This window comes from Saccostrea cucullata, unplaced genomic scaffold (assembly GCF_032062105.1).
Source record: "Saccostrea cucullata isolate Sc308-1 unplaced genomic scaffold, CSIRO_AGI_Scuc_v1 ctg23632, whole genome shotgun sequence".
Lineage (NCBI taxonomy): Eukaryota > Metazoa > Mollusca > Bivalvia > Ostreida > Ostreidae > Saccostrea > Saccostrea cuccullata.
In genome coordinates this window covers 1-11,607 of record NW_026938245.1, presented here as the reverse complement: position 1 = coordinate 11,607, position 11,607 = coordinate 1, and the positions used below count along the sequence as shown (strand labels likewise).

Genomic DNA, 11,607 nt, shown 5'->3' with positions numbered 1-11,607 from the left:
TACTGTTAACATATTTTACTACCAAGAAAAACCCAATATTTGCAGATTATATGGCAGCTCACTTGTGACATCAGCACGAGATCACTTCAGAAGATTACGTACATTCAATGATCGTTTCACAATGACGTCATCTACAGCATTAGTTATACCTGACCATGAACTGCACAGAACATCTAACAAGACCGTTTTTAGAGACTACGAAATTGTGGAGTTATTGTAAGAGGATATTCGTACCATTGTTCTGACATCACATAACTCAAGTAGCAAGATTGAACACAATATGATTTTGAAATCAAATTTATACAATTTTGATATCCGTTTATTGAGCAACAGCAACAAAATAAATACTGTAAAATCACATATTTTCGAGGGGTAATTTTTTCGTAATATGAGGAAAATATATGGTTCATGGGATTTTATTTCGTTGTTGAAGAATTGTTCTGTAGTGATGTATATGAAATATTCGAGATGGGAATCTCTTCATACCTTGAAAACAACAAAAACGAAAGGCCATCAAAATAAGTGATTTCGCAGTACTGTAATAATTCTAGATAAGATGTGTTAATTAACGAGGTTAGCATCTTTAGCCATCGAGTAGAAGACCCCGGATTTATCCTCCAGTAGTTTTTGAGGGGCTCCAAACTCAGCTATCAATCCTTTGTCCATCACCATTATTCTGTTAAAATATAAGATTAAAAATCATTATGGGACGGCCATAAAAACTTCTGTTGTTAATTAAAACCATCAATAATAGTAATATTATGCTTCCTGATTTCTAGAATGCTGAAATCAAACAAACAGTTTGAATATTTCTATAATTAGATACAAAATATACATTTGAAATGTCGTCCGCCGAATCCAGATGAGAAAATATTCGTTGGAAATAATTACTACTTACTTATTAGGTAGAAAATATTTCCCACGAATCCAAGACAGCAGTAGAGTAGAATATTAAGAATTTGATGATTGAATTGATTTAAGATGTCAATTTATTTAATGATGTTAAAACGTTCAGCTACATTCAATTCATAAGATTATCGAGCCATTCAGCTCAAGATGAAACAGTAATTCATAACAGTGCTAAGTTTATGAGCTATAAACAAGAAGTTACCTATCGTAATCCATCACAGTTTTGAGTCTATGAGCTATAGACAGTAACTCACCTATCGTAATCCATCACAGTGTTAAGTCTATGAGCTATAAACAAGAAGTTATCTATCGTTATCCATCACAGTGTTGAGTCTATGAGCTATAGACAGTAACTCACCTATCATAATCCATCACAGTGTTGAGTCTATGAGCTATAGACAGTACAGTACAGTCACTGAACTCTGATTTAATCGTCCTCTGGATCAGTTCGTCTGTCTCTACATCCACGGCCGCCGCGGGCCCTTCGTCCCAGAATCAGCAGGATCTTTGTTTTGTGTAGTAGAGTTCTAGCCAGACACACCAACTGTCGCTGACCAACACTACACAATATATATAAAATATACATTAATACATAAGATATCATCCAAATGCAGTTTTTTCGAACATGGTATTAATAGATAATTTTGATAAATAACAGTATCTTTTATTAGTGGCAAAATTGCATCATGAATTATCCATATTAAAAGACCAACAAATATTTACGTTATATATATATAATTATATATATATATTTCAAAATTATCAAAAAAATCTGTCCTCCTCTTGAAAAAAAAACGCTGATAATTAGACAGCATTCATGCTTTATAGTTTCGGCGAAAGTGAATTACCAAAATTCTCTTAAAAATAGACTTTGTTTGGTATTCAATTTATTGATTTATTCACATTTTAATGTAAGATACTGTGATTCTTTAAAAAAAATTCTAACGTGAATTTCTCATATGAAGTTTTCACATTATGTTTTAATCCAAACATTTCGCCCGAAGTTTTCACTTGCACTCTTACTTTAGTTCTCAATTGCGCTCTCACTTGAGTTCTCTCTTTTTCATTTGACCTTTGTATTGAGGAATTGAGCTTTAATCTCTTACACTTGAGTTTTCTCTTGAATTCTCACTTGAACTCTCACTTGAGTTCTCACTTGGACTCTTACTTAAGATCTAACTTTAGCTATCTTTTTTTCACATGAGCTTTTATCTGAAGTTTTGACCTTTTGACTTTTCTCTTGAGCTTTTACTTGAGTTTGAACTTAAAATTCTTCTGAGATTCAATTGAGTTTTACTTGAGTTCTCACCTCAGTCTTACTTTAGCTCTTACTTGAGTCCTCTTTTTATCACCCGAGCTGTTACCTGAAGTTTTGGCCTCCTTCCCCCCGACATCTTAATCTAGCTGCCTACACAGCCAGCGTGACGAAGTCTTTCATATGAGCTCTCTCTATCGCCACCCAAAGGTCCTGATCTGAAAATCTCTGGAGCGGATCCAAGTTAGAACGGATGGACCCAGAAAATATTACAGGATCCTGGAAAAATGCGGGATTAAAAATGTCAATAATTACTTAGAACTTTAGTAGTAGAAGGCAGAATAAAAAACAATGCCAATAATTATTTAGTAATTTGGACCAAAGTAGAAAGCGAAATGTACATTGTAAATCCTTATTCGATCGGTACTGTTGTCTAAGTTGATAGGGGAATGCAAAAAAGTTAATTTTATATCTTAATATTTTATATCAAAATATAAAAACAAATAAAAGAAGATACTGAGTATTTAGACAAAAGGAAGATGTGGAACTTAAAAAAAGTATTATTGGAATTACTCAATGCATTAGACTGAAGTTATTGTACTACATAAAAAAGTCAATAATAGCTCACAAAGTACTGTGTACTAAAGTAGAAGGTGTAATAGAGAAATATGTCAGTAATAATGCAATACTTTCTACTATAATGATTCATAAATTTAAGTTAATTACTCACGATAAAAAATCATTAAAGGTATCCCGAATTCATTTTGAAGATATCACTTACCTGAGGTAGTATTGTTATTTTAGATCTTAAGTCATGGAGGCCAATCAAAGATATCGACATATCATCAATGCTGATGTCTCCACCTGCTGGTTCAATGATGCGAAACAGCGCCAGCGTCACGGATGATTTCCCTGCTCCTGTTCTACCTACGATACCTATCTATGAAAGGAAAAAAACTTCAATATTAAAATGTAAATAAAATCTATATCCTTGAAAAAAAACAACTAAAATTTCACACACGAGAAACAAAACAACAAATTTTAAACAACGAACGTAGCTGTTGATGCAGTTAGCATTTTTGCAATATCGAAATATTCAAAAATTTGCTCAAAATATCATAGAAAATGTGATCATTTTCTGTCTTAAAAAATTCCTTTACTACAACGGTATTTTTATAGTCAAATAAAGATGTTGCCAAACCTTTTCGCCTCCTTTAATGACACAGTCGAGTCCTCTCAGCACTAGGTCTAAACCGGCCCTATACCGGGTGGTGTAGGATTTAAATTCCACCTCCCCCGTGTCAGGCCAGGTAGGAGATGGGCGGTTCTTCTGTTTGATCCATTCAGCCTTCAAATATTACATTTTATGCAAATGGCAATGAAAATTGTGTTAAAAGTGGATTTAATTAATATTTCATATATGAAATGATTAATATTGAGCTTTATAAGAGTTAGTTATCCCACTGCATGTATTTACAAAAAGCTTAACAATTGCTCAGATCAAATTGATATTTCTCTTGATAACTTACATCTATTGAAAAACCTATGAATTGTATTTTTAATATTAATCTCATTACTCATCGTTTGATGTGGTTGTGACTATTACTTTGATACGATTTAATTCACCTCTGGTTGGAGTCTCGTGAACTCCTCTACCCTTTCTGCTGATACGATATTCATTTCCATCTCGCTCACAGACTGGACGACCATATTCAGGGATATTACAACCTGTAATCAAAAGCATTGTATTCTAATCAGCTTCAGTGATGTAAAAACTGTGATAGTTATCAATATTAATATTTTAAACTTTACTCCTTCAAATTCTTAACAATGTGTATGTAGTCAAAATCTGAGATACTGGGTATTAGAGTCTGTATTCACTTTTAGGTTGTTGCAAATATGCACTAAGACTCATTGATATGAGAATATTACCTCAAACTATGAGATATTTCAGTTGGCTCGGCCTAGTGAATGTAACGTTCTGTTTTAACATTCAGGTAAACGAGTGTATCTGTATTTGTCACCAAAAAGTCTGATATATACATGTACATGTATAATAACCCATGCTCAAAGTGAACAATACCAGAACTCAATTCCAGAGGTATGTGAAAAAATCTTATTTTCATAGCTATATATGTATATCAAAATTTCAATCTATATGCAGACTGAGTTATTTTAAGACCTGTATTCAGATAAAAAGATGTTCAAGGAAGAACTAACGCCATTTAGTTCATTAAATGGTCACTTAAAGTCATGAAGGTCGCTGAAACGTCATAAAAGTCACTGAAAGCCGGTTGAACCGAACGTCATGGAAGATTTTACCATGAGATTACAAACTTTATTAAGATAATAATTTCCCTAAGTCAAATATTTGCTTGAAGTATTTGAACGATAGTGAAAGTTTTGAAACATTTTCTAAGGATAAAATCTTGTACATGGAAAGTTACGTTTTTTGAATATTTATAATTCAAAAATCATTTTACGTAAATTCATATTAGAAGTCGCTTTAAATATATGAAATTAGTGTGTTACACCTGAAATAGGTATGTTACATCTAAAATGAGTGTGATAAACTTGTAATGAGTATAATATATACCTGAATGAATATGTTTAGTTTACAAGTAATAAGTATGCCATACACCTCTAATTAGTATGTTATACTTTTAAAGAGTATGTTATTTACTTGAACTAAGTATGCAATATATACCTGTTATGAGTTTCTTAAAAGCCTGTTATGAATTCCTTATATACCTGTATTGAGTTTGTAATATACATAAAATGAGTATGTTATACCTATTATGAGTATGTTATACCTTTAATGTGTATGTTATATACCTGTAATGAGTATGTTATATACCTGTTATGTGTATGTTATACCAGTAATGAGTATGTTATACCTGTAATGTGTATGTTATATACCTGTAATGAGTATGTTAGGGAGAGTCCTATCCCCGCCCCAGACAAAGTATCAGAAAGAACAGAAAACACAGCGGCTGATAACACCAGAAGATTTGCCAAGAATTCTAGTCGAATAGCAATCCACCTGTTGGAAATAAAACGATGTGTCTTTTTACTTGTTGGTTAGTAATAAGCTAACTGAAATAGCTGTGTTTGTTGATAAGTATTGTCTAAAGGTGAAAGTTCAAATATAAAAGAAAAGTAAAAATTTTGGATTAATTTTCAAATTCACATTCCTTGAGTATACTGTATCATTTATATACTAGTAGTTCTTTTTCAAAACTCTTTCAAAATTTCTATAAACTACTTTTTCAGTCAATTTTTATAAAAAGAATTCCTCAGTATCTGCAAATGGTGAAAACATTGGTTTAAGTACCTTGAAGCTTTTTCTATTAAGAAAGGATGTACTACAAAATCATACCATGAGGCTGTATTTGCGGCGTGATAGAATGTTGAGTTTGTGTCTACTCGGGCCTGGGACTCGGTAATAAATCGGTCCACTGCTCGGTAGGCTCGGATACAGCTGGCACCGGTGATAGACTCACTAAAGTGGTTATATACAGGGGAGCGGGTCACGCCCTCAATTCTCTTCAGCTGCCTGGCGGTAGGGAGGTAGAACCTCTGAAACAAAGCAACGGAAAAATGAAAAAAACTTACTTGGCAAATAATTCAAGTATTGAAAACACTGACTCCAAGGGGATACTATCCCTTTGAGATCTTTTTTTCTTAAAAAATCTTTTGAAATTCACCTGATTGAAAAATAAAAATTTTAACAGAGACATTGGCTCTACATCGTTCATTCATTTAGAAAGAAATATAGTTTTTTCATCAGATTGAATTGGAAAGCAGGATAGAACAAAAATCATAATTATAAAGTAGAAAATTTAAGAAATCAGTTTCAAAACTTAAAAAGTCATGTCCCTTTATGGACGTAACTGATACACAATGCATCCTTTGTAACAAAAAAATGGGCAATTTCTTTTTTACACATTGAATGGAATTGTATGGAATATATAAAGCAAATGAAATAACCATATTAGCAATATATTGCTTTTTAAACTGCTTTTATTTTAAGGATAAAAACGTAACTGTAGTTGAATAAATATTGATTTTTCAAAGATAAATAGCTATTTAATGTTTAATTCACCTTAAGTCTTACCAAAATTAAAATATAAAAAATGCCCACGGGTATAATGACAATAAGAAAATTAGGTGTGTTCACTGATATCACAACCAAAATGGCTAACAAGGTAGACAGCATCACAGCCCACAGCCTGAAGGTTCGAGGAAGGCGGTCATCTAATATATCTATATCACTAGAGAAACGGTTCATAATCCGACCCACAGGTGTCGTGTCAAAAAACGACATCGGTGAACGTAAAATACAAAATAACATGGAGGAATGTAGGGATCCGGAGGCAGTTATCAACCTTGTCAGTCCGAGGTAAACAAACGAAAACAGGAAAATTCCTGGAAAAGAAATATTAATAAAACACTGTATCCCAATAAAGCTAGGTAACTTAAAATATTGTAATTGTATCTTTATTTATATGCACTATAAAGTTCACAAAAAAAAAGAAACAAAAAAAATATAATCTTATTTATCTGACCTTGGAGAACACCGAGGACTGTATAAATTGCGAGGTAGTAGTACTTTCGGTTGGAATATTCCTGCGTCGTAATCAGTGAATGATTTTTGATAATTTCATCCTCTGTCCAAAATGTCAACCAAAAATTTCCATAGGCATTCAGTCCTTGAAAAAGTATTATAAACAGCATTGATAGGACGGTACCGATCACTCCCATAGCTTTTATATAGGTGAAAATCACGGAGAGTTTTACCTGTAAGAAACAGTTCTTAGTACGAGTTATCGAACATTTTTAAAATACAGAAAAAACTAAGATCATAAATAACTTTTTTAGAAATATTCTTTCTGTTTACTTTGATGTGAAAGATCTGAATATTTAATATATCTGAATATAATGCAAAGATCAGTGAAAAAATTTAATCCTTCTTTGAAAAATACTTTAGCAATTTAAGAAATTCGCAAGCCTATTGATCATTTCAATGCATACTGTCCCCTCCGCCGATTTTTCGTCTTGGATTAGTTTTCCCTCTTCTGGTTCGGACTCTCCACCACTGTCGTACGGCAGGATACGCCCCTGTGATAACGACCTCTGTAGTTTTTCAAGCGGGTTCATTTTGTCCTGTCTGGACAAGCGTCTTTTCGAATTCGACCTCGAAAAGCTTCGCTGTGACTCGGCATTGTTCATGGTCTTCATCAAATTTAGACTTCTTTCTGCTATGGCATTTAACTGTGAGAGTCTACGTTTGATGTCTGTCGGATTGGAAAATCGAGAATTTCTTCGCAACGATGCCTTCCTGAAAAAAAAAGAACCACGCATGACATCAACAATTTTTCTTCTCAAATATATTTGATTTTGCACTAGCTTAGATGTAGATCTTTAATATTTTAGGCATTCCTCTCTTTACAATCAAATATTTAAAACAGTCATCAATTAATTTAAAGGAATAACATTCGTTTAATGAAATGGGAAAAAGTAAAGGAAGAATCTTTAACGAATACAATGCATCCAATGCGTAATAATACTACCGGGCACTTTGCCGTCTTGAGAGGTCAGAATCATCCGCGGACAAACCATAGTCCGACACGCACTCTAGCTGTTCCCACATGTCATCCTTTATCTTGGCAACTATAAAAAACAATCAGAGGTCTGATAAAAAGTGGAGATGTTTTTTTGGCAACTAAAAGAACAAAGGTTAGATAAAAATTGACCACCTTATGATGGAAACGAATAGAGAAAATTGGATTGAAATAGGCTCATTATCTTGGCATCTAAAAGAGAAATCCTAATAAAAAGGGGGAGACAAATAAACATGGCGACTAAAGAAATCCATGTATGATAATAACAGAACCCTAGTGTTGGAAACGCAAAGAGAAAATTGAATGCAACATAGACTCCTTTTATCATGACAACTTGTCACTAGAAATACTTTAAAAAGACCCCTTATATTTGTAATTAAAGGAGAAATCTGATAAAAAGTTATTCCCTTATCTTAGAAACCCGAAAGAGAAAATCTGATGCTCCATATATCTTGACAACTAAATTAGACGGAAAGTGAACTCTTTAATTTTGCAACCAAAGTAGAAATTGTGATAAAATATTATAAATGTAAAGGATAAACAATTGACCAACATGATGACTAGCACTAAATCAATTAACAGATTACAGTTTTTGAACACTATAACATTAATCAAAGTACTCAAAAGTACAGAGAGCCGGGCTCATTTACAGAGTAGAATGGATTTCTTACATGAATCACGTTTATATTCTGATGAAAAAATTATTTTAAAACTATCAATATAAATGATAAGACACTGACAGTGAGTTTTTCAATCCTAATACCACGGTCCGATTTTGTCAGAATCAGAATTAATCTGGTACTGCAGCTGAATGTAAACAAACAGGCCAGTCTGGTTCCCTCTCCTGCTTTACCTCGTATGTGTAGAGAACTACGGTAACACTGAGTATCAAAAATCCTTACGCTAATGAACTATGTTCTTTGACTTATGAAGTATTCAAAGTCATTACTACTAATATTTATTTTATATAGATAAAACTTCCGTTTTATTTTTGTTGCTTTATTTAGCGTTTGTATTATCTCAAAAGCGTTGAGAGTAAGAACTATATTTTTGCACGTAACTTTAAAATGGCGACTATGGGGTCAACATCCTGCCTTGAACAGGATCACATAAGCCGGCAATTGCTCTTTGATCAATAAGCCCGGCTAAAAATGAAAAGGGGAAAAAATCAAGGGAAATTTTATGACATATAACGAGTCAATATCGTTGGATTACACATACTTTCATTATAAATTACTTTAAAAAAAATAATAATTCTAGGTACCTCGATCCTCAGGATCTAAAAACCAGGCATTGACATATTGAAAATGATCACAAAAATGTCTCTGAATTCTCAGAGTAACGTGTTTTTACACACGATAGTTCTTAAAACTTCAACTTTAAAATTCATCATTTTATATTAGGAAAATTAGTAAATATCAAATAATTTTTCAAGAAATACGAATTAAAACACCTTCTATGCATTTGATCAACAACCATGTTTAAAAATCATATGTATCCAGTCTTTTGAAGAAATTGCACAAATTTTATACAAATACGGTACTTTTATTGAATTCGATCAGTGTATAACGATTTTCCTATCATTGCAAAACATCATAAATTACTTCTAATTTCATATCATGTTGATAAACATTGATATCTATGGTTAGATGAAATTAACATAAATTTTATTAAATAGGTAATCTTAAGATACTTTTATGGGGTAAAAATTTCGACTTTTTATAAAACCTTTCTCAGAAGTTCAAAGAACATTATAGCACATTGAGAGAATTAAATTGAAAATTGTTGCATGAAAGGAATAAATTTTCAAGCTTCATTTTGAGATTTTTTAAATTTGATTATGAATCAAAGAGTTATCCTTCCTATCAGAGGATCGGAGTACCCAAAAAATGAAAAACCAAGAAGATAAAAAAATGAGGAAAAAAGAATAAATGCCTGTTCAGTGAATAAATTTAAAGTTAAATGGAACATTACTGTTCATCGTCATAATAATCACAAGAAGTTGAAAATATAGAGGAAAAAGCGTAATGATAATATTATTAATTCATTCGAATGTAGTTGAAAATTTAAGTTCCGTGCGATTCATATAAATATACATTAATTCAAATAAATATTTGATTTTCTTTCATATCAGATAAAAGAAAAATGCATGTAGATGGCGAGGATTAAATACCATTATAATATCAAAATAAAAAAAAAATTATTGTAAAATGCAATACAGAGACAAAAACATGTTTCAAAGTTTAGAGTATAATATATTTTAAAGAAATTAAAACATGTCCAGAAGTAATACCTATGTCATATTCACCTGAAAAAGACAGACCAGTGTAATTATAATATAAAATTCAAGTTTGCTTGTAAATGAAAATCCTTAGAGAACTTTTAAATTTGTATGGAATTATTTATGTGGAAAAGTATTATGTGGATTGATGAACGTAAGAGTTTTTCTTTCCAATTTTCTTTAAAGATGAATTTTGCAACTATATTTATTTCTAAAGCAATTAAATTTGCGAGCAAATGTATCCACGGAATTGAATTCCAACTAAGAAATATTTTTAAACGTTCATCAAATCCATTATTATTTTATTTTACTTAAAACAAATAGTATCATAAAAGGAGTAATCATCTGTTGGTTTTTAATCCAATCCTAATGATACAAAATTGTTATTGTTTCCAATAACTGCTTCCTACTACCAGTTGAAAGTACATAAATTAATAAATCTTTTGTACTGGTATAACAGAAAATTAGAGATTTCTGCTATGTGCAAATAATAGCATAACTTTTGCTTTGAAATCTCACAATGTGGCCTGTGAATCATTATTTTTTTATTATTTCTAAACGTATACCGACATTTAATTTTCAACAGACTAATACGTTTTCTTTTAGCGCAATCCACGAACAGTTCAAACTATAAATCTTTATATATGAATCTCTTCTTGTAAAGGAGATCAATACGCCTAAATATGGCCACAATCACCTTCAAACATTTATTGATATTTATTTTCCAATAGACTTAAACGGTTCTTATCACTGATCTAATTCTTTTAATAATCAAACACTATTAAATTCTCGAAACATATAGTTATAATTGATTAAAAAAAAATGTTTAAAACTGCTGTATTTAAACCATGAAACGTCAGTAATAAGATCCTCGGATTTAAAATCTCCACTAATTAGATAGGGTCACGTGGTACTGAAATGTCATAGGTATCAATGGGTAATTAGGCCTCGTAAAGCGTTTCGTAACAAAAATCTACCAAATAGATTTTTACTTCAAATAAAAAGAATACACGACTAAATTAAACTAATTTTTGACACTGGTGACATATAACTTTGACTATGGACTGCCAATCTGTATTAACATCTACCGAAAAGAAATAAGCAAAAAAAAATAAACCCTGAAAATGGGAGAGGATATCGAAGACGAAGCCGTTGACAACTCCGAGCTTCGACTGAATAGATCGAATTACTAAAGTTTGACTTCAGAAATATTAATAAAAATGGAATTATAAGTTTTCTTTCGTTTTTTTTAAATAATACATAAACTGATTTTGTGTATCACTATCTTTTCGAGCAGTAAATATCATATACCAGAATGGACACTTCAGTCTTCAATGGCGTGCGGCATTAAGGTCGAACTTTACAACACTTAGTATATTATGTGTGTGCAACCTTTAAAATGCATGTTGATATATTTTCGTTTTGAAAAGTACCATTTCTATTAACTTTCTAAAACCTTTCCTGTGCACATTTTACATCCAAACCCCACAAATTAAATCTGACTATCTGCCAATTATCAATTATCATTTATTAAATTT

General features: G+C 31.7%; 1 protein-coding gene across 1 annotated transcript; it reads right to left on the bottom strand.

Moving 5' to 3' along the window:
- Window positions 1-2,317: 2,317 nt before the first annotated feature.
- LOC134249764 (multidrug resistance-associated protein 1-like) lies at window positions 2,318-7,926 on the bottom strand. Its single transcript, XM_062732109.1, has 10 exons — window positions 7,738-7,926; window positions 7,199-7,505; window positions 6,733-6,964; window positions 6,282-6,592; window positions 5,544-5,743; window positions 5,084-5,207; window positions 3,791-3,892; window positions 3,366-3,512; window positions 2,946-3,104; window positions 2,318-2,443 (listed from the first exon to the last, which is right to left on the bottom strand). Exons 1-10 carry the CDS (start codon window positions 7,815-7,817, stop codon window positions 2,318-2,320), a joined length of 1,788 nt encoding a protein of 595 aa, XP_062588093.1. The 5' UTR covers window positions 7,818-7,926.
- Window positions 7,927-11,607: the final 3,681 nt, after the last annotated feature.

Excerpts from the sequence above, each read along its gene's own strand:
- LOC134249764 (XM_062732109.1), bottom strand. The coding sequence starts at position 7,817 with ATGTGGGAACAGCTAGAGTGCGTGTCGGACTATGGTTTGTCCGCGGAT. Across the intron at positions 7,506-7,737 it reads TCAAGACGGCAAAGTGCCCG|GAAGGCATCGTTGCGAAGAA; the intron begins GTAGTATTATTA and ends TTTTTTTTTCAG. Across the intron at positions 6,593-6,732 it reads AGTCCTCGGTGTTCTCCAAG|GAATTTTCCTGTTTTCGTTT; the intron begins GTCAGATAAATA and ends TTTCTTTTCCAG.